We start from the raw sequence: 24703 nt of genomic DNA, 5'->3' as shown, positions 1-24703 counted from the left end.
CAAGAATATTAAAGAAAAATATGTTCAAGGCATGCATATGAAGGTTTGGAATATATGTTCCTTCCATGTCATTGCACACTACAGCTACCTTCTGAAGTAGAACATTTTGTCCACTATTTTCTAAAGACCTACTTCAAAAATTGTCACAAAATTAGGCTTAAAACCTGATGATAAACTCCTTAGTCTATAAAGTCAAATATACAATTGCCCCAAAAATCAATTAGAGGGAAAAGAATTGCACACACACACACAAAAATAGGACAGACATACTTCACATTTGGCTAGCATTTTTCTGAAGCTGATAACTCATAATTAGACTTTGCTTTACAATCTACACTATAGTAATCTACATTCTCTAGAGCCTTTAAACCATACACAAGTCAGTCAGTAACACGTATATGACAGGAACAGAAATTGATATCACAATTCATAAATCAAGTGTATTAAGCACACCTTGAAAAGCTTGCTGGAAATATTCTCACACTCGGCATGCACCCAAACATTACAACCATCATAACACACTTGATCAACATCTCGAAATTCATCGAATTGTTTTTTAAAAGGAAAAAGAATAGAAAAAATTATAAACCTAATTCAGATTTGCAAGTAATCTCACCCAATTACCAAAAAAGAACAGTCTGATATTGAGGCCCAGAAGGAGAATCTAAAAATTAGAAGAAGAGAGATAGAGATTGAAATTCTAGTGTGTTCCAAAAATTTTATGCTGAAATTCCAAAAATTTTATGATAAATATTCCAGAAATTTTTAATCAATGCAAACAAATAAAGAGAGGAATAAACTACAAATTTTTTACTAATATATTGTTGTGGCAAAGTTTCTGAGAAATAGTTTGGTACTAGTCAGTTGATGAACGAAACAAAATCACTCACTATTTCTATAAAAAAAAAAAAAAATTCAACCAACACAAACAAACTCACATTGTTCCTTTTATAGAACTTGACATACGAAACAGAAAATTGGTTTATAAAACGTTATTTAAAAACAATGTAGAAAGTTATTCAAAACAGTGTGCAGTGTAGATTTTTGGGACATTTTATCTCCAAAGAAGGGAAAACATTTGAAGATGGGATACTTAAGGGTTCTATGGTTGAATTGAGAAGTTTGTTGAATACTTATATGAGGATGGTACTGCCTGGTTTCCAAAGAATAAACTTTGGCTTCTCACTTCAGGAACAGATGGTTGCCCACAAAGAAGAATCCCATAATTTTCATTCTCTACTTTTGCAGCCCTCAACAAAAGTTAGAGTCATGATTTTATATAAATCTTCCATACCATTAGTATTAAACTTCTCAATATATACACCATTAACATAGATACAAATTGCTTCAAACGCAGTATTGTTTTAAAAACACCATAAAGCAGAAATATCACCAGCAAATAATCATAATATTTGAAGAGAGCAGAATGAAGCAACTTTCAAAGTTTTAGTTGGTCAAGCTTTTTTGCATTGTTTTGTACCTCCTGAAGCAGGGATATCAAGGGTGTTATTGAATGAGGGGATAACAAATCAAACAAGAGATTAGTAAATTTGTGCATAGAGGCACTCTATAATCCATGACTTGTTGAATTCTACAATGCTAGCACCACTAATCTTTTTTTCTTTTTTCTTTTTTTATAATCACTAAAGAAGTATTCTTAAAACCATAGAAATATATAAAACATTGAAACCAACAATTGAAATTTTGAAACTAAAGCAAAAAAAAAAAAAAAAAAACAGTACTTTCAGTAAAAAATTGCAATAATAAGATGAAAAAACTACTTGATGAGGGAACATTGTTGCCACCACCATCATATCCTCTCCAACCATCTTCTGGGTCTTTGCATTTATATTACAAATCCTCTAACTTCCTTTTATGTTTTAATGATTGATTGATGTGCGCCTAATCATACCCAACATTTAAAATGGAAATTTGACTTATGTTTCTACCGTATTAAAATCTACTTACAAACCACTCTAAGACAATTCCTTTCAAATCAAGGATTTCATGAACAATTTGCGATTATGATTGAAGATAAAATGACTAAACAACATCAAGATATAATATATACTGATATATACAAATAACAAAGAAACTGAAATTTAGCTCCACAAATAGAACCAAATTTGGTTACCAAATAGAGAAGTAGATGTGCAGGACCAAAGTGATTGAAAAAATATTTTAAAAACATAGCCAAGTCAGGGATAGAGACTTTAGAGTACCTTGGTGTCATTGTCATTGTTGCTATTGTTGATGCTTGGATAGGTTGTGAGTACGGCTCATGACCCATTGTAGCATCCAAACTCATTTTAATCACAAATACAAACATAAAAACTATATCCATTTATTTTCCGCTGTGTATGCTTTGTCTGAGATGCAAATATGTATTTTTCCAACACTTCCCTTGTTTCCTGAGTTAACAAGCATTCAGGTACGTTGTGGATTTGCAGCCAGAAAGTAACGTTCGAAAAATCTAAGGTAGGACTTGGGACTGATTTGGCGTCGAAAGCTTTCTGAAAAATCACCAGACTCTTATCGTAGGATCAAGGTTCAAATTCCAGCACTCTCTCCAGATCTAAATTATCTTCGAACTCAAATAATAGTATATTTTCCCCAACATCTCTAATTTTCAGTTCACCAGTCGGCTTCCTTAGGGGTTTGAAAGTACGAGCAACAGCCTCCACATTCAAGACCCTCTTAGTAAGGAACTTCCATGCCAATCGGTGAATACTAATCTCCCTTTGACTTGTGACTTCAGCGCCACCATCTTCCACTTCAGATAGCGAAAACCGAGCCCACATCTCATCCAAACCAGCCATGGTTTTTACTGCACGACTAAAAAGCCCTAGAGAAATGAAACCAATCCAATAACAGAACAATTCGTCCTATCAATTCATAGTGGGAATGAAGGGAAACCAAAACCTAGACTAAGCTAGGGACAAATATTCTACAGGCGACTAGGAAGAGAGAAACCCTAGCAGCCAGAGAAACTCCTCCTAGGTTTGAAGTCTTGGATTGGGATTTATGATGTATTTGGCCATTTTATTGTAACTAGGTTGCTCTTGTATTTGAGCATTTCATTATGTATGTAAGTTTTGCCATGAAGTACCAAAGGGGGATATTGTTAGGCTCTAACAATTTAGAACAACTGGCAAACCGTGAGCACAAACTTGTCTAGATATAGATTTCTAAGTTTATGAGGTATATTAGACAATGCTCAAGGTGCTGCAAGTAAGAATACAAGAAAAAGGAAGCTACAGAAAGAAGAATTCAAAAGTTGCATTGTTCGACCAATCGAGAGAATAGGTTCAACCGATCGAGACATGGATCTGCAAAATTTAATTAAAGCCCAACAACTCGTTAAGCCCATTAAGTGATTAGGATTTTAGATCTAATTCTCCTAGTATTGAAAGGAAACCCTAAGGCATGTCTTGAAGAGAATTTGGAGCTTCACTTTTGAGATCTAAAAGGTATTATGCCTTTTCCTTTCATAGTTACTACCGGAATTCCATCTACACATTATTAGGAACTAGTAGATCTAAAGTTGTTGCTTCAAGATCATACATAGCTGATGATTTAAAGTTTTGAGTGGGATCTCAGAGTCATAAACGTGGGTGTTTGCGTTTAGCAAATTTAGATAGAAGAGTGCATAGATTCGAACCTGCTTGTGGTCATGTGAGTAAGTACTATAAGAGGTAGCTTTAGACTTAGGGAAAAATCTATTGTAAAACTTACATTCTATCATATTGAATTTGTTGCCTTGAGGATAGTTTAGGTTAAATCCTCCTAGGCTTTTTACCTTGAAATTGTTGGTTTTATTTGTTTTCTTGGGTCATCATATTTCTTGTCTTCTTTACTTTTCTGCATTATGTGATATGATTATTTGTGTTTAATCTAGATCTGAATAATAAACCTAATAATAATTTGATTAATTAATTAGGTTAAACAATCTGAGTGTTTAGGAGTCTAAAAGAACTAACAATATTATTATAGAAAAGCCCTAACATAATTTTTTTTTTTTTTTAAAAGGAAAATGAAAAACCCAACCACGCAATTTTCACATAACAAGTATTATAGTGGGACAAGCAACTGACAATAAGGAGAGTATCAGATAGAGAAGCTAGAATATATGAACAATGTTTATTATTATAAACACTCTGTTACCCACATTTATACATATGTAAAAAAGTAACTGAAACTGCGACTTCAAATAACAATTTCTAAATTATGATTTTAATAACTTTTTTTTATGTGTGTTTGAATGTGCATAATAACAGATTTTTTTCCCTGTGAAACGAGTAAATAGAAAGAAAGTGATTCATCCACGTGAAAATAATAGGCAATGGACAGCTCAATCCCTCCTACCAAAATTGTGATTCAAATATATATATATAGAGATAGGTTCAAATTACACTTGGTGTAACTTTTATAAATTTACACCTTTTTTACACCGTAGATTTCTAAGAGATCTAACAGTTAAAAAAGCATCATTAAATGCTATTGTTTTCCACCTTACTATCTAATTAATACTAGCATTCTCTCTCTCTCTCTCTCTCTCTCTCTCTCTCTCCTTATTTATTGCTTTCCAGTATAATATTTTCTTCAACACAATCTAACCAAAAAAATTAAAAAATAATCTCATAATCATTGATTTCACAAAACTACCCATAACAAGAGTCAAATGACTTTCAATTTGCTCCTTAAAATAAATAAATAAAGGAACTTATTTATAGTTAGTAAATAATTATTCAATATACTTTGTCCAGGCTAAGGATACTTATTTTTTTCTCCTTTTTTTCAACAATCTACGGGCTTATAAAAATCAACTTAACTTCTTTGGACTTGCATGTTATTGCTTAATCACTACCAAGCTTTCACGCAGACTTTATCTCAACTTTTTTGCTGACCTTACAAAATTTTGAAATAGTATTAAACCCTTCAAAATATAGCATTATGTACTCTTTGTACTAAAACCCCTAACACAAACACTACACTAGTGTATTTGGGCAACCACAAAATGGCTTAATTTCTTATATATGCTATTATAGAATGCACAAAATGGTACATGATCCAACCTATTTTGTCTATAAATACTAAGGCTTTTTGCACTCTCTCTTCATCTTCTCCTTGGTATTCACTCTAGGCCTAGAGTCTTAACATATACCAGAGAAAAAAAAAATGAGCATCAATGGATTTTTTCACTATTTCAATGTTTTATACTTGATCTTAATCTTTGTGGGCTTCCATGGTTTTATACAGGGACGGTTATTCACAGAAAAGAAACCTAACCCAAAAGATATTGCTGCCAGAGCTCGTTGGTTGGTCTCTCAGAATTTTTGGGGAGTCTCAAAGTATGCTCTCCCTCTCTACTCTCTAGCTTGTTAGCTCAAAATGGGTATAGCTGTGTTGTATAGGGATGCTTTGTTGAACTTGAAGCTTATTTTTCTTTTTAATGTTGCAGTATTGTTTCAACTTTCAAGTGACTTGGGAGGAGCACCATTTGGGTAAGGTTTTCCCATTCGTATATCTTAGAGAGAGTTACTTCTCATGTACAAGCTGCATATATAGAAGTTAATTAAGTTATTGTAGCATAATATAATATTGCCTAAAATATATGTGCGTATAAGAAAGAGAACCTTTTGTGCGTATAAGAAGATAGAGCTAAATTATCAACATTACGGAATTAATTAGTGATGTCAAAAGGTGTGTATATATATGCACACTACAGTAAGATGAAAACTGAAGTAATATTATTTAAATATTTTAAATCATAGTTTTTTTATTAGATAAATTAAGGATTGCCCATTAGATAATGATAATAGTGGAAAGCAATAAATAAGGAGAGAGAGAGAGAGAGAGAGAGGGAGAGAGAGAGAATGCTGGTATTAATTAGGTAGTAAGGTGGAAGACAATAGCATTTAATGATTTTTTTTAACCGTTAGATCTCTTAGAAATTTACGGTGTAAAAAATGTTTAAGTTTATAAAAGCCATAAAGAATATTGAATTCTCAGTAGAAGACAAGCAATTCTCACATTTGCTTTCTATACCATTATTCTTTTTGAAAATGCTTTATATACCATTGTTAAAAAGAAAAAAAAATCATGGCTTGTCTTCTACCGAGAATTCAATATTCTTTATGGCTATTAAGCCTTTATGTTGAGAACCCTATTTTACTATTATCCCTTATTTTATTGATGTGTGGGCCCAAACCTTTTAATTGAGCTTCATGAGGCATGCAGCCAAATTTTGAATTTGGCTTCACGGTAACAGACGTTAAAAGGCATCAATTATTATGATGTGCTGGCAGGTAGGTTGACGTGAGCATTTTTTCAATGAGTTGTCATATATTTATTGGCTGGGAGTACAAGGTCAGTAGGCTGACCTTGTACTCCGAGACTACACAATAATTTCCCTATATACCGAAGTCTTTAACTCTTTGTTGACCTCTCCAAAGCTTGCCACAACATTATTATTTTTATTTTTAAACAAATCTATATCTATATTTATAAAATATAAAACAAACACTTCTTTCTACAATACTCTCCCACCGTTCCTAGACTCCTTATACTCTCTCTATTTATAAATAATAAATATATATATATATAAAAATAAATAAATAAAACTTAACACAAGTTAGAGTTCTAGCCAAATACAATAACACTTTCTCATGTTCCATACCCTCTCCTATTTAAGAAAACTACCTCTACGCTCTCAACATCACTTTGCTATACAGTCTCTTACATTGATTTTGGTTCTTGGAGCACTTTCAAAACAAAAAAGTATGTAAAGTTTTCTTATTAGGTTTAATGTTAACATATATGAGAGATATTTTGGTCAATTAGAAAATTAAAAGTTTGATTAAACATAAAAGAAAAAAGAACTATGATCCTAGTTTCTGGCCAATATCTTCGGGCTGAAAGATGACCACTTGGGACCAATGCCCAGTTTGGATCTTTTCTTGGAGATTATGAGAAGAAAGAGGCGGATTTTACAAAGAATATAACAAAAATTATCCCACAATAATGATACTACCTGTGTGCTCGCAAGAGAGAGATCAAATGGTGACATGTGACATTCTTTTCAGGAAGTTTACTACCTGCGTGCTTGCCATTGATGTTTTACAGATTTGCAAAAGAGATTCTGATGAAGTTGAAAAGAGAAGAAGGAAGAGAGAGGTAGAAGGTGGGGGTAGGTGGGGTTATAAATGAGTATAAATTTTCTACTGGGGTGAGGTGCCATATTTTTGGAATTCTTTACGTTCATGTCACCATTTGATCTGAAATTTTTTAAGTTATGTATGTATTGGGTTTAATTAAACTAGAATTATCTTTGAAACTTTGGTTTTGATTGAATAATAAAAATGGTAGAAGAAGTATGTTCCAATATTTGGAGTCTTTTGTATATGTGTTGTTGTAGTTAAACTTGGTATTTGAATTGTTTAATTATTAATTCATAGTTTTATTGTTTATCTATTAATTATGAATGATAATATTGTTATTTGCAACCATCATGATATGGTATCAATGATGTGATCATTCAAAAAGTTTTCCTTTAGAGTCTAGATAAAATTTATTTTATGATTAAAAAAATTTACTATTAAAAGACTTTTGAAATAATAATTTTTTAAAAAATTATTGGATACATTGGATCTTAAATGACTTCTCTTAAACTCCATCCTCTATGGCATCATTAAAAAGGAAACTCATATAGATAGGTATTATAATATTATTTGAAACTATCATAATAGACTAACGCATTACACATTGTACGAATCTAACTCTAACATCTTATACTATAAAATAAAAATTGGGTCTATGGTTATCTTCTCTTTGCAAAAAATGGTTAAACTCTCATTAATTACGATAGTTCACTTTTAGGTAAAATAGAAACTCTATTAACTAAGTTTTGAGAAATTTAAAATTCTATTTCAAAAAATTTCCAAAACATTAGATTTTATTTTAATTATTTTAATCATCTATCATACTAATTTTATATTGTAAAAGAATAAAATTTATACATTATATGCAATCATTACTCCAGTTACTTTCTAAATGATGGAGGATATGAGAATACAATTTGTAAATCATGTATCAAAATAACATAGATTAGACTGGTGGTGGATAGTATTGTGTGAAATCATCACCGTAGAATAGCTCACGTCAGGATGTGTTATGTAGAACCAATGATATGAAAAAAAAAATTTATATATTGAACAAAAAATTATTTATTTTCATTCATTTTCAAGTTATACATTTTTTTAAGTTAAGTCATAGATCTTAAGTAAAATAAATACTTTTAACTTTAAGTTGTGTTCATCTCGTTGACCGCATGAAGGTCAATGTAAAATCAAATTCACATATTTAGGATTAAGGATGTTCACTAGCTGATATTTAGCCCTATCCACAAGTTGCATGTTGATTTTGAAAAGTAGCGTAGCAAATTCATCATGATGTCTATTATCTGCAGCGGGTGTAGTTGCTTACCTTCGAAATAGAATTTATTGTAAGTTGTAACAAATGGGTCAACGGAAGTTTTAATGACACTACTATTTCTTTTATATATATAAAGTTTAAAACTATTTTGCTGGCATATATATAAATAAAGTTTAAAACTATTTTGCTTTGCCAGTTTACTGGGAGGCGGTATATCCTGCACCCGGCATATATGCCGGGTGTCTCACACAGGGGCGGGCCCCACAGTTAAACTATTTTGCTTTGCCAGTTTACTGGGAGGCGGTATATCCTGCACCCGGCATATATGCCGGGTGTCTCACACAGGGGCGGGCCCCACAGCTGTGTCTCACACCCGGCATATATGCCGGGTGCAAGATATAATTTTCGGTTTACTGGAGCTCAAAGGAGTAAGTTTGCACGTTTTCTGAGGCTTCATTGCACATAATATTTATGTAAGCTTGTCTGGAATTTGGTCTTCTAGGACCTCTCAAAACTAAACTTATTGCACAAGCTTTCAAATGAAAGATGACTCGCTCGAGTCGGGGATCGTTTCACTAAGTTTCGTTTAAGACATAATTAGGTCTAGTTTTTTATAATTAGCCAAGTTTTGAGTTTAATTTTGGAAAGTTTTTATGTTATTTATTTATTTATTTATTTTATATCTTGTTTGTTTCACATATGATTTGATTTTGGAGATGCACCATTTGTTTGTAGAGGATTGAAATATTTTCACTTTGACGTAAGAATTGTTTTGATTGAATGGTTAGATTTTCTTATGAACAAGATTTAGGTGCAATTCCTTAGGTTTCCATTTTAAAATTCTTCCATGTGGATTTTTTCTCATGAGAAGGAAGTGTATCTTTTAATTAAGTAACTACATGGCTGAATCTTAGAATGAGAATCTAAGGAACAGCACCTAAGATACTGTACCTATTAGGTTCTAAGACCTTAGGGACTAAAGTATTAGAACTTCAATATGTATTATGTTGGCAAACCATGATCAAAACATCGAGTCTAAGTTTAGGCTTGCTCAAAGTGTGTTTAATTGTAAAATTAGAATCGAGTAATTGCAGAATTTATTGGAAAAAATCTGTAAGGCTCGATCGATCGAAAATTAGACTCGATCAATCGAACCATGAGCAGATTTAATTTTCTACAGAATTTCCAATTCAGCCCAAGCCCATTTGATGTGTAGGGTTTTATGTTTTACTCCAAGTATAAAAGGAAAAACCATAACTACGTTTTAGAAGTCTCTTGAGTATTGTGTGTTAAATCTTTTGTGAGATCTAGAGGTGTTTATCTTCATACACACACATAGGGTTATCAAAATCAAGATTCGCGTCAAGAGCTTGATGATCGCTTTAGTTGTTGCTTAAAGAACTTAAAGAAAATCTGAAACCTTTAAGTGGAGTCTCAAAGTCACAAGTAGGAGAACTTGTGGTTGTAGCAAATCAAGGAAAGAAATAGTCCGTGGACTCAGAGCTGTCACGTGGTTGTGGTAGTAAGTTTTCTATACGAGGTAGCAATAGGATGTTAGTGGTCTAAGTTCTATTATACAAATTTTAATTCTTTCATAGTGGATCTGTTTTTACCTTGAGGATAGCTAGGTTAAATCCTCCCTAGGTTTTTTACCGTTTAGGTTTTCCTGAGTTATCATATCGTTGTGTTCTTTATATTTCCGCATTCTTTACATGGTATGATTTATATGTGTTAACCTAGAACTGAATAATTTATCTAAGTAATCACTTTGCTAAATAACTAGGTTAATCAACTTGTGTTTAAGGGGTCTGAAAACGTACAAGTGGTATTAGAGCGGGTTAGCTCTAGTGTTTCAGATTTTTTGATCTAAGAGTTCATCCTTGACCCCTGTTGTCGTGGAACACGATCACTCTCTTGTGATTCCTCCTTATTTTGATGGGAACAATTATGCCTACTAGAAAGTAAGGATGAAAGCATTCCTGAAATCTATTGATGAGAGAATATGGTACTCCATTGAATACGGATGGAAGAAACCGACTACTCATGTAAACAAGTGGTCAACTTCTCAAAAAAAGGCAGCCGCTTTTAATAGCAAAGTCATGAATGTTATTTTTAATTTTGTTTCTAATGAGGAATTCAAGAAAATATCAAATGTTGAGGTTGCTTATACTACATGAAATATTCTCCAAATTGTGCACAAAGGCACAAAGGCAGTTAAGATTAATAAATTGCAACAATTAGCTACTAGATTTGAAAGCATTAGAATGTCTGATGATGAATGTTTTGATGAATGTTTTGATGAATTCTATGCTAAATTGAGTGATATTGTTAACTTTGCTTATAATTTGGATGAAATTTATGATCAACCTAAGATTGTTACGAAGATACTTAGATCATTAACTGAGAACTTTAGACCCAAAGTAAATACCTTTACTAAAAACAAGATGTGGACTCTATCCCTGTTGATGAGCTTGTAGGATCTCTCCAGTCCTATGAGCTAGACCTACCCAAGACAAAAAAAATCCAAATTAATGGCCCATAAGTCAATTGATGATGTTGATGGAAATGGATTTGATGATGAACTCTCTTCTACAGAGATTGCATATCTTGCCAAGAACTTTAGAAATTTTCTTAGGAATAATAACAGAAGGGCAAGAGGTAATAAAAAAATGCTGAATCTATAAATTTTAAGAGGAATGAACCATCTAAGCTTAATAACAATAATGAAAAATCAAAAGAGAAAGCTAGTCAAACATTTAGTAACTCTCTAGGTCAACAATGTTTTGGTTGTCAAGAGTATGGTCATGTGAAATCAGAATGTCCTACATTCTTGAGATCAAAGGGTAAAGTTATGGCTATAACCCTTAGTGATGATGAAGTTTTTGATCACTAGTCTGGTAGTGATGAAGATGGAAACTTCATTGCTTTCACAGCTACTACTGTAGTTGATGAAAGTGTTTTGGTTGAAGAGAACCCTTCTGATGGGAAACTCTCTAAATATGCTGACTAGTTTTTAATAAGCTATGCAAGGTTACTGCAAAGGATTCAATAAATGTTGACTTAAGTTTAAAGAAAAATGCCTCTCTTGAACTTGATAAGAAAAATTTGTTGCTGAAATTACTTGATGCTAATACTTTGATTGATAAGGTGAAGACTGAAAACATGTTATTGCTTGATAAGATTAAGAACTTAGAACTAGAATTATCTGTTGTTAGAGAACAAACAAATAGGTTAGCTAGTTCTAAACTTGATCACATATTGAGTGTTTAGAAGTCTCCCTTAGACAAAACTGGTCTAGGTTTTGTAGATAGCATCTCGGTGTCTGAAACTCATTCCACAAACTTTGTCCCTTCTTCTAAGCCCCCTAAGAGTGAGACTGTCAAACCAGTAGAAGTTACATCATCTCCTAGGAAGATTAGGGTTGATCTTAAAGAATCTAAGCCTAAGACTCCTAACCTCCCAAGGATAAGAAGCATGATAGACCTTTGTAGGTTTGCCATTTTTATGGAAAGGTCGGGCATACTCATCCAAATTGTTTCAAGTTGCAAGCTGCAAAGCGAGCAAATAAGCCAAAAGTACCTATGCCTCAAGGACAAGATCTTATGGTTCTTATTGGTGAATTGGTAAAGGCTTTAAACCTTTATACCAATCTTAGAGTTTCTCATCATTCTAATGTGAATAATAACTCTAAAACCAAAGTTGCATCTAAAAAGTTTTGGATGCTAAAGGCTCAATCTAATTGAGTCTTTCTGACATGGTCCTTGTACTTCATCTCAATACTCTTTGTAACCATTCTTCTTTTGTTGTTTTTGATTTCCTTTTGCTTTTAGGATTTGCATTGCATTACATTCATGCATTTCATGATAGGTTGTTTTTACTCTTCCTTTAAAAAAAATGAGGAAGGAAAAATGTGTTTTGTATCATATGTCTTGGATTTGTAATCAAGGTTGACCTATTATCTTTACATAACATGCTTGTATACCTTATTTAGCTTGGATGAGTTTATTTTTCCTACTGCACTTTGCTAGTTTTAGCTATGTAGTGCATGTTGTGTGGGAGTTGTTTATAGTTTTGATCACATGATCTTAATTTTGAAGTCACAAGCTTTTGATTGTTAGGACTAGGACTTAATGAGAAAGGCATAAATAACTATCTCACCACTGTTTACTAGCCAATCATGAATACCTAGTGCATATTATAAGATTTTGTGTTCGAGATAGTGTAGTACATGCACAAAAAGAATATAAGATGTAATCTCGGATTAATAATAAAATTGGTGGGTACATTATTGGGCTATAATAAAGATGACACGAATAAACAACATTGGTGTGTACATTATCTGGCTTAAATATCAAATTCACAATGAAATAAAAATTGTGTGTACATTATGACGCAAAAACAAAAACAAAAAACTTACATGATTGCAAGCTTGGGATTGATTACTATCTATATATCACCTCACATGCTTCTCATGCTACTACTAGTTGCACACACTACACAAGTTATTCTTTACTAAACTTAGTACATGATATTGTGTGTGTATTTGTTTTGGCCATCCAAGATTATATGTTCCTTGATTTTGATGCAAAATATGTATAATGTTAAAGTTTTGGAAACAAAAAGTGTGAAAATCTTGTTTTTGGAAGATCTGAGTTGAATTCATGTGTTTTTGAAAAACTTTTAAACTCATACTCATGTATTTCATTCATGAAATATGTTGGTTTGAGTGATTCTGCATAAAAGTTTCCTTTTTTTTCAAAAATGTCATTTTTCTAGATTTTCGATCGATTGAAGCTATTGCTTGACCGATCAAAATTGCGCATAAAGTTTTGGTTTGAATCTACTTGGCTTGATCGGTGCTCGATCGATTGAATCTATTTTTTGAACGATCAAAGCTCAATTTTGACCGATCGAAATTTGAAAGTAGAGTGTTTTAAAAAGGTCTTTCTCACGTGTTCTTTATTATTTTCAAAACCTTTTCTAACTTTCTCTCTTCGACCGATCCAATCTAAGATTTTTTGTCGTTTTCTTTCACAAATTTCTCCAAGGTATTTGTCCTCAAGCATTGGTAAGTCTTTTACACCCTTCCTTTTTCAATAAAATCACATTTTCATGCATTTTTATTCAAAATTTCGAACAAAGGATTTTAGGGAGTTTTTTATTATCTCAATTGTTTTTAATCATTTTTAATCAATGGGTTTTTGTTCTTAGTTCATATACATGATCCTCATGCATTAATTTGATCAATTTTGTGATTTGAGGAAAATTAAAATTTCTAGGGCTTGGAACTTTGTGAAATTGGGGATTTTGTTCAATTGGGCTTCAATTGGTGAAATTGACTTGTGTTATTGCTAGATTAACATTATATGATGTTTTATAACTAGTATAATGGTTAATTGATCAATTTGGTTAAATTTTTGAAATTGGGTTCTTCAAATTTGGGATTTTTTTACTAAAACTCTATATTCAAGTCAATTGATGGTTTATAAAGTAAAATTGAACAAATTTCAATGCATTAGAGCATGCATCATATGTGCATTCATTACATGCATCATATAAATTGTTATTTATTGATATTTCTGTGCTCTAATCCTCTCTAATGCAATCTGCCCTGGGTATTTTCTTTATTTTATGGTTTCCTTTCTTTTTAAACCATTAGCATCATGGTTAGGAAGACTAGAGCCAACAAGAAAACCACTACTCCTTTTACCCCTAAGTTCCAAAGTGATAGGTTTAGAACCATTAAGTGCCAATAAACCTATGAGAAGCTAAATATCTTTAGGTTTATTTGGGCTAAGCATAAGGTCATTCTAGATGAGCTTGATCGGGAGATACGTAGGAATTTTGAGCGTAGGGGTTGGTTACCACTTGTAGAGGTCGAGCATCTTCCTTCGGCTGCTTTGATTAGAGAGTTCTATTTGAACCTCTCTGTCCACTCCGATGATTCCAACATTTAGTTTGTGAAGAGTTGGATAAGGGGTGAAGAGTATGTCATTACTTCTCAAGTAGTGGCCTCTACTCTTGGTGTATCTTTGGTATAGCAGCCCGTATACCCTTACTTTGAGAACCCTCCCCTTGATGACATTATGTCACTCATAAATGGTACTTCCATTCGATGGGGTACTGATCCTCGTATCACTTCCCATGAGCTTACCGAGCTTAATTATTTGTTTTTTCGAATTTCTTGTCATAGTATTTGGCCTATCTCTCACCTTCATACTATTCCCATTGAGAAATTTTCGTTCTTGTACGCTCTCGTGATTGATGCTCCTATGAGTTTCCCATCTCTTTTCATTAGCTCACTTGTTGAGGTTCATATGAGTAGTGCTAAATTCCATGGTTTATTCTTTCCAGTTTTCATTCATAGGATTTTTTTGGATTTAGGATTAGAGGACTTTCCCACATCCAAGCCTATCCATATCATAGCTCCCATAGGTGCCACCTTCCTTAGGCAAAGAGCTGTCGAGTCTTCTACAGGTGATGTATATGCATCTGGGCCTCCTCCTTCCGATGATCCTTCTGCTGAGACATATATAGACCTCACAGCTGCCGTGGATCCTCCACCGTCTACATCGAGCAACTCCTCTATACGTGCCACTTTGGATACAATTGTGACTGTTCAGGAGGCGCATGGTCAACCTTTGTTGGATTTGCTCAACGAGGTTACGGCCTTACGAGCAGATTTGGCACATGCTAGAGGTTCTACTCCACATGCTCCATCTTTTGATGATGATTCTTGATTGCCCTTTGGCAATTTGTCACAAAAAGGGGGAGTACATACACATGGAGATAGGGGGAGTTTCGGAGATTTGGAGTTTATAAATTGTATCTAGGAAATTTATCATGTATTTTTGGTTTTGGCTTATGATGTATTTTCCTTTTTCCTTTGATGTATTTATTTTTATGGGTTGTATATGTTAGGGGGAGACATTATGCTTTGTTTAGTTGTTTTATTGTTTCTTGTTTCACATATGGTACATTTGATTATTGATTTATATTTATGAAGTGTTATATGTCTTTTATTTTATGTTTTGTGAAATCAAGAAATTTATTTTGGTTTACTTGTATTTTTCACACATGTGTTTATGTATTTGTTGAGTGATTTAGGAATTTACAAGTTAATTAGTCGTGGTTGCTGTCTACACTAACAACTGATAGATAGTAGTTAGGTTGAATTATATTTATGGCTTTTTAAATTTGAATGGGTTATTTTTAACTTTGAGCATTTTATTTTTGTGATGTGTTTTGTCACAGATTGCCAAAGAGGAAGATTGTTAGGTTTTAAGACCTTAAGGACTAATGTATTAGAACTTCAATATGTATTATGTTGGCAAATCATGATCAAAACATAGAGTCTAGGTTTAGGCTTGCTCAAAGTGTGTTTAATTGTAAAATTGGAATTGAGTGATTATAGAATTTATTGGAAAAAATCTACAAGGCTTGATCGATCGAAAATTAGACTCTATCAATCGAACCACGTATAGATTTAATTTTTTGCAGAATTTTCAATTCAGCCCAAGCCCGTTTAATGTGTAGGGTTTTATGTTTTACTCCAAGTATAAAAGGAAAAACCCTAGCTACGTTTTAGAAGCCTTTTGAGTGTTGTGTGTTGAATCTTTTGTGAGATCTAGAAGTGTTTACCTTTATACACACATAGGGTTATCAAGATCAAGATTCGCGTCAAGAGCTTGATGATCGCTTCAGTTGCTGCTTAAAAAACTTAAAGAAGATTTGAAACTTTTATGTGGAGTCTCAAAGTCACAAGTAGGAGAACTTGTGGTTGCAGCAGATCAGATCAAAGGAAGACGTAGTCCGTGGACTCGGAGCTGTCACGTGGTCTAAGTTCTATTGTAAAATTTTCAATTCGTTCATAGTAGATCTGTTTTTACCTTGAGGATAACTAGGTTAAATCCTCTCTAGGTTTTTTACCGGTTAGGTTTTTCTGAGTTATCATATCGTTATGTTTTTTATATTTCCGCATTATTTACGTGGTATGACTTATATGTCTAACCTAAAACTGAATAATTTATCTAAGTAATCACTTGGCTAAATAACTAGGTTAATCAACTTATGTTTAAGGGGTCTAAAAACGTACAGTACCTAAGTTTGTCATTTTCTTATAAAAGTTGGTTAAACTTCATATTTTGCTCAAGAATTCTTGGGTTTGCCCTAATTTTTCAAACAGGTTTGGTGAAGTGTTTGAATTTCAATATTTTTTTTTTCTTATAGTTTAAAAGTAAACAGCATTCCAAGGACCATGACCCAGTTAAGAAGATCTTATGCGTTCTCTCCCACCTGTTCAATTGTGCAATCTCACGGTCAAGCCTTTCAATCTCATTTTTAGCTTTCAAATTACAGATTCACCCCGTCACGTATACAATCATCAAGCCATTCAAGAAGGAAAATAAAAAAAGCTAGCAGTGTCTACCATCTATAAAACCCTATAAAACGCAATTTGCGATTAGCTAAAGTCATCATTAACGTATAAACTACTATTATGAACAATAAGTGCAGTTGTTATCACCCGAAGAACAACTTTCCCAGTACATTAAGCACCACAAAATTATTGTTGACTAATTAATGAAGTAATAAAAACTGCTCCATACCTGCAAAAGCAAAATCTTCTCTTCCGACTGAGCACAGTCAATTCAAAATGAGATGATTTCATATTCAGATAAACCAAAAAGCACATAAATGCAATTTTCATTAATAACCATATTATTACAGCTGTTATAATACAAGTCCAATTTGGCTTAGGCCCATAGTTGTAAGTTTGTTACTTGTATAGCAAATGCACTTTGTGTCTTTGTCTACCCATATATAAGGTAGACTCTGGTATTTTATTACATGCAGTTTGATACGTAGTTTTTCAGGCTTTTATACAATAGACACAGTTGTTTAAATAATAAATATTACAACTTACATAAAATAAAAATACCATATCATTACATTACACACAATCAACTTGTCTATAGTAGTATTTTAATGCAAGATAACCGCACATGCACGCACACGCACACGCACATGCACCTGCAAGTGCGCTCATACGCATTATAACTGTAACTATAATAGTGTTTTAATACGTTCAAAAGAACAAGAACCATTCCAAAAATAGGACAGAGGTTAAGGATTAAATGTACAATATAAGTTTAACTATAACAAGAATAACTTTATCCTGTACAACTTCAGTACCATCATTCAAAAGCCAATTACTAAATCAAATTAGTGGCCTTGGAAAGAAGATCAACACTTTACCAAAAGCATCAATAAACATATGAAATGTTACTTTTGTTATGAATTCAAATCTTCTTTTGACAACTGATATTTTCTATTCTAGAGTTTATGTAGAATAATGTGAGCACCATATTGTGGTTGAAGGGTTATAATTGGGAGCGGAGCATGAGCATAGGATGAGGATAGCTCAAAGGAGAAGCGTTGTAGAATCATTGAAAGAACCATTTTCGCCTCTATCATAGAAAAATGTTGTCCAATGCATATCCGAGGGCCCCATCCGAATGGGAAAAATGAAACTTGACCCCTTGTAGCTTTTGAAACTCCTTCAGCAAACCTATTTGGATTGAAGTCCTTTGCATCATCACCCCAAAGTTCACGGTCATGATGAACAAGGATTGCCGGTAAGGAGACTTGAACTCCTGCTGGTAAAATCAAATTTCCAAGTTTCGTTTCCTCGTGAACAAAGCGATTAAGGACAATTAATGGTGGGTATAGTCTTAAAACCTCATACAAAATCATGGTCACCTGTGACATGGAATATTGTGATATATATATATTGTAAGAATTAGCAAGTGATGTGCATACCAGACTCATTTAATAAAATATTTGATAGGAGTAATGCCCATGCTAAAAAACTGACTTCAATGAAGGGTTTTTTTTTTCTTTTTAATTCATCCAAGTCAATGGTTGAATATTTGAATTACTCATTTGGGTACGTCTTACAATAATTTTATCTACGTTTCTTTACCTTCACAAAACACGGAAAATGCACAAGAAACATTGCAAAACACAGAAAATGCAAAAGAAACATATAGGGATGACAATGAGGTACTTAGATAGGACTACTATCATTCTCATAGTAACTAGCATAATCAAGTAGGTCTAACTCGATTGAAAACCTCAAAATCTTTGGGGGCTTAATTGTAATCCAATTTTCTAATCTGTTATCACATCACTACAAAATTGTGGTGGTACAATTTCCTCAATCAGCTAAATATATAGGTTCATATACAATAAACAAGATTCCTATAAGAAAGAAAAGGAACAACAAAAAAGTAGATTTGATGTTAATCTTCATATATATGATTTCAGATTGGGATCTGCATGGTGTAATCCCTTTAGTCTAACTTCAGCCCCATCACATGAAAATCAATTCTATATCTTTATATTCTATATATATATATATATTTCAATCAATAGCTTTTGTTGTTATCCATGATGCTGGATTATTTTGAAGAATGTCTAGGTACCTTGTATTTTTTTCTGGTGTCCTAAAGCTGGATAATAGACTACTTGTTCTAGATCTCCACGTTTATAATTATGAGTTTAAAAGAAAGTATGATCTATTATTTCTACGAAGCAATTCAACGTAAACTAATCAAAAGAACTTACAACTTTGAGGTGATTGAGCCCATCAAATTCTGGTTTGTTTTTACCAAATACATGTAGGACTTCTTCTCTTGCACGCGCTTGCCAACTTGGATATCTACTCAGAATTACCATTGTCCAAACAAGCAAAACTGAGGTTGTCTCTTGCCCCGCAAAATAAAATATCTTACATTCCTCAATTACATCTTGGAGATTCATTCCAACGTTCTTGTCGTTCCCATGTTCTTGAATTTCTTTAAAGTTTGACTCTAGAAGTATGCCTAGTAAGTCATCAGTTCTAGCTTCACCTGCTTTTATTGCCTTCTCTCTTTTGTTGATGATGCCTTTAAGTGAATCTTGTAATTCTTTGTCAATTTCTTTCATCCTCTTGTTTATTTTAGTTGGCAGAAACCTACATGCCAACCATTCATGCAAACATGAGATAAGAATAAAGTGAATTACCTCCCTCCCTAAATGGGGGAAAAAGTGAATTACATCAAATTGAATAATCTATTCTTAGGCTGTTGAGAAGAGTATGAATATATTACGATTTAACTTATTTATTTCATGTACAAGAACCTTATACACACACAATATATATATATATATATATATATATATATATATATATATATATATATATATAATTTGATAGATACAATGGGAAAAGGGGATTTGACCCCAAAATATCTTCATTGGAAACAATAGGAGGTAACAATTGAGCTACAAGGCTCTTGGAAAATCTTTGTTATATTCAGACAGTATCAGTTCTTTGATATAAAGTTTCATAAAACATAAGGAGAACAAGGTAGGATAGGCTCATAGTGATTTTTTATTTTTGAATTCACTCACTATGTTCTTGCACAAAATGAACTTTTGTGGTCTTAATCGGCTCTTCTTTGGGGAGAATAAAAGGCACAAGGAAATCAAAACAGAGCTAGTAAGTGAAAACTTGAAAATCATTGGTTCAAATTAATGTTCAATAACACTCTTAATTTGAGTATATGTTTATGTAAATTAGTATACTTAAATTTGATTCTTTTGATAAATGAACCTAAGTCTATAAGAAAAACTTGATTATTAATTATTAGCAGATATTGAAATGTTTTGGTTTACCTCCAACCCGGAATGTAAACAAACTGTACAGTTTTCATTACAAGCTCAGCTTGTTCTTTTTGGAGTTCAAAAATCCTTCTTCCTTCATCATAGCTACTCCCAAAGGCTGTTCGAGAAATCACATCCCTCGTCAAAGTTTGGAGATAAGGCCATACATCTAACTCAATTGATCCCTCTTCAGACACCAAACTTTCCCATTTGCACATCATGTCATTGCAACACTGATAAAATGCTGCTGACATATTCTACAGAAAACAACTTGAAAATATTACAAGGATTGTACTTAGTAGGCACATGTAACTACAAAAATTACATGAAAAAACATTTCAAGTATATTCTCGCAAAATCTATAGCCAAATGTCAGTGCAAACTGTTGTTTGTACTTAGTCGGCACATGTGCACACATGCACAAACTTAAATAATATTTCTTGGGTGTTAGATGTAACTAATTGAAGCATATAAATGCTATACTTGCACATATTTCTACTTGAAGTTTTGTTTTGATGGAGTCCACATCCTGCAAAAGATGGTCTTAGAATAAAGAAAAAGTTTTAAAATTTTTTGAGAAAAGATAAATATTCATGACCTAGAATATTTTCATTAACATTTTAATCATTAGTTTCACTTCAAACACCATTGTTGAATATAAACTGATAGAAACGAGCAGGAAACAAGTGACAAGAATAAAGTAACCTTCAACTTCTCAAGATGGAATGCTGGATTAATAATCTTTCTGTGCGTTGCCCATTTCTCACCCTCATAATTTAGAAGTCCGGTTGCTATCAACTTGATAAGTGGATTTGCATTTGACTTTCGAAAGTCATATATCTTGGAGAAGATTTCTTTCAATTGTTCAGGGTTCAAAATGTTCACCCTGGGTGTGGGGCCCATCCATATAAAAGAATTCTTACCTGCATATTTGCTTTTGTTAGTATAGAACAGGTTTAGTACATCTAAAGTTCAGACTATGGTTGTTGACATAAGGATACAGATAAGGCACGAATATATCAATTAACACACACACACACACACACACACACACCACTGAATTACATGAGTTCTTTGGGATTTCATAATGTGAGTTATAATTACATTAGGTCTTGGAGATTTCAAAATATTTGAGATTTGAGTATACTGTTTGTCCTTCCAAGTTTAGCAGTGATTTTTAGTCAGTGAAGTTTAAAATGATCTTTTATTTAGTCCTGTAACACATCATCACTTCATTACATATATTAAGGACTAAAAGGGATTAATTTAAGAATAAAAACTAAAATCAATCACTTGAAATTTTTTAGAGACTAAAATCAATCGCTTTAAATTTGTAGGAGACTATAAGCGATTACTTCAAATAAATAAAGTCCTTGTAGCCTAAAATCTAGGAAGTACCATTGTATTTTGCCATGGCTACATAAATTATAATAACCAGAAAAGTGATTAATTACACACAAAGTAGTAAAATTAATAACAAGATTGTCAGAAAAGTCATGACTTCAACAGTAGAAAGGAATGGTTCTATCTTCGAAAGTCAAGTTGCAATTGATATTTTCTGATTACCACGCCAGAAAATTAAAAAATCACAAAATTCTAGTGACTTAAGCATGTTACCTCATTAAACTTGAAAATTATGAAAGGAGAGGTAAAGCAACTTTGATTTCAACCAGATAGAGGCGGAACAAAAGAAAATAGTCTCACTCTGTTGTTGGGATAGCATCATTAAAAGATATTTATGGCAGTAGAACAAGCAAGAGACTATCATTACGTTCAATAAAATTGTATGTGCTTTGAATTTTGATGTATCAAACAAATATTGTTTCAATTCTTCGGGTGTTTCTTTAGGAGAGACTACAAGACACATGTTTCTACTATCAAAACTAATATTCAAACTAGTCAAGAGCCTTGTTGCTTAGCAACATAGCCTACTCTTCTTTATTAAGAGAACTAGGGTTCAAATATCTTGTTTTTCACACTATTGTAACTATTGAATTATCAAAAGAAAGCTAATATTTAAAGCAACGCACAAAAGGATGTAAGCTAGATTTTCTAACTGCATAATGGAGTGGGAAATTATAGAGCTAACATGGAAATTAGATACGTTGAGTGTACACATGTGAGTGAAGTCTCACATTGAAAAATAATGACAAAAATGAGTATTTAGTATAATACAATTAGGTCTAAACTCATAGGTCATATATATTATATAAATCCCTCAATTCAAGTCTATTTAAGATATTATCTCCCCCAACAAGATATCTTGTGCCTTATTTAGGAATTAGGAGTGGTCATCTCCTTATAGGTATCTAAGTCACTGGTTAGGCGTTAGGGGTTTGATTCTCAAGAAAAACTTTACAAAAAATGTCTATGCATCCTTCTTTTCTTTTCTTTTTTTCTTTTTTCTGTTTTCCTTTTACCACCTAAAAAAAAAAAAAAGCAGGGAAAAAAGTAGCTGCTCAAACAAGATTATTTTTCAGGTATTAAAAGTTACCAGATGGAAGGGCATTCTAAAATTAAGTTTTCATATGCCAAAACTATTGATAAATGATTACTTAAAAAAATGATAGATTATTAAAATTGATTTAATTTAGATAAATAATGGAAAAAAAATAGTGGAACACACTTAATTATAGTATTGAGGGAAATTCTAGGCTTTTGCCCTTATTTTTTAGAAAATTTAGCAATATGTCCTTGTTTTGAAACTATTTAGATCTACATCTCTGTTTTGAAACTCAATTTTCTTAAAATCGAATTTCAATTTAAAACTCAATTTGTAAAAAATCGAGTATAAGCGATCAAACTAAAAAATATATATATATATTATGGAACTCAAGTTCCTTGAAAGGAACTCAAGTTCCACAAATTTTTTACTTTTTTAGTTTTATTTCGCATAACTCAATTTTAAACCAATCTAGTTTCAAAACAGAGACACAAACTTAAATAGTTTTAAAATAAAGACATATTGATAGATTAAAAAAAAAAAAAAAAAGAGGCAAAACCCTAGAATCCCCTAGTAATTGAGTATTTGGGTTGTGCTTGGGTTGATTTGGTAAAACCCATTAAGGAATAAAGCTCAAGAGTATTGCTATATGCATAAAAGAAAAAGCCCATTAGAACCTAAATATTTTGTGTCACAAATTTAACTTGTCAGATTATAAATAATGATGTGGCATGATAGTAGGAAAAAAAAAATTAATGAGTTCACGTGGAAGGAAGTGAAGATTAAGGGTTTAGAATAACTACTCTCACAACCATTCACCTAACAATACAGAAGCAATAAGTGCGAAAAATTTGATACAGTAGCAATTTGCAATTTCCAAAGCTTAAAGTTGGTTGACGTTATCCGTTTGATGCATGATTTGTGACCGACCTCATCTAATGGTGGGTATGGACACTAGTCAATAGGAGGATTCGTCGATCAGAAAATATTATCTCAGACAAAAAACCATTAATATTGATTTTGGGATCTTTTAAAATAGTGACAAAATTTACCATTAAATTCAAATAGATTGCATTAATTTCTCAATCCCAAAAATAATACTACTTGTACTTGTAATGACAAGTATTTAAATTTAATTAAAAAAAAACATAACATATTGCAGATAAAAAACAATATCTAAGTTTTTCCTTTCAGAAAAATAAGAATCCATTCATGAATTCAACTGTGCTGTAAAATCTAAGTTTATCGATAAAGAGATGTAAGCTGCAAGAACTAAAATTGAAATTCAAGTCCACTTTCAAAAAAAAAAAAACTAAAATTGATGTCTTGAGTTTGAAAATCAAAGCACAAAATCCATTTTTTATTTTATTTTGTAAGGTCAAATCAGAAACAAGAGAGTCATTGTAGACATACCATAATTTGAGACAACTTGATGGACGAAGGGGAAGACACGCGGTGCAATGTCAAGGGTGAAGTTGATGGGTTTAGACTTGGCTTGACTTATCATCTTAGAGCTCTCCTTCAAGTCTCCAAACAAAAGCCTGTAGGAGTTGCCATTAAGACCTTGCTGCCTTAAGCACCTCTCTAGCTTTTTTGGCCTTAGCCACACCCAATTCACCACTCTCCATGCCCATGTTATTAGTACCACAATTGAAACTATGGAAACTGCAATTCTAAGCAATGATATTTCCATGTTTGAGATAAGAGTGAGCGAGTGAGTGACTGAGAGTATAAAATACATTAGATGGGTTCCTTTTAATAGTTCTTGTTTCGATGCTAGAGATGCTACGTGTTTAACATTGAGGGCTCTACTTTACTGTCTTAGCCAAAACTTGTCCTTTGGAGTGAAGTCCAGATACACCCGCGGGTCACCGGTCATCTCTTCTCACTGCAGAATAAACAAAGTGGAATAAATAATTTTTTTTTAGAGGAAAAGCAATTTCATTAACCAGAAAAAGATTATAACAGACAGCCACCAGCAGGATACAAAGTGGGGGCTCTAAATCTGAAAGAATCAGATGAGATACAAAAGGTGGGGCAACACCTTTCCAAACTTGGGTACAATGGTTGATCGTGGCGAACTGTGCAAGCTCATGTGCAACCCTGTTGCAGTCCATTTTC

At 32.7% G+C, this 24703-nt stretch overlaps 1 protein-coding gene across 1 annotated transcript; it reads right to left on the bottom strand.

Annotated features, from left to right (window-relative positions):
* Nucleotides 1-17552: 17552 nt before the first annotated feature.
* LOC142617377 (cytochrome P450 CYP72A219-like) lies at nt 17553-24324 on the bottom strand. Its single transcript, XM_075790204.1, has 5 exons — nt 23996-24324; nt 20845-21062; nt 20152-20396; nt 19060-19447; nt 17553-18192 (listed from the first exon to the last, which is right to left on the bottom strand). Exons 1-5 carry the CDS (start codon nt 24321-24323, stop codon nt 17767-17769), a joined length of 1605 nt encoding a protein of 534 aa, XP_075646319.1. The 5' UTR covers nt 24324; the 3' UTR covers nt 17553-17766.
* Nucleotides 24325-24703: the final 379 nt, after the last annotated feature.

This window comes from Castanea sativa, chromosome 11, assembly GCF_040712315.1.
Source record: "Castanea sativa cultivar Marrone di Chiusa Pesio chromosome 11, ASM4071231v1".
NCBI classification, from domain to species: Eukaryota; Viridiplantae; Streptophyta; class Magnoliopsida; order Fagales; family Fagaceae; genus Castanea; species Castanea sativa.
The sequence above is the reverse complement of the archived record's forward strand: the minus strand, read 5'-3'. Positions and strand labels throughout refer to the sequence as shown.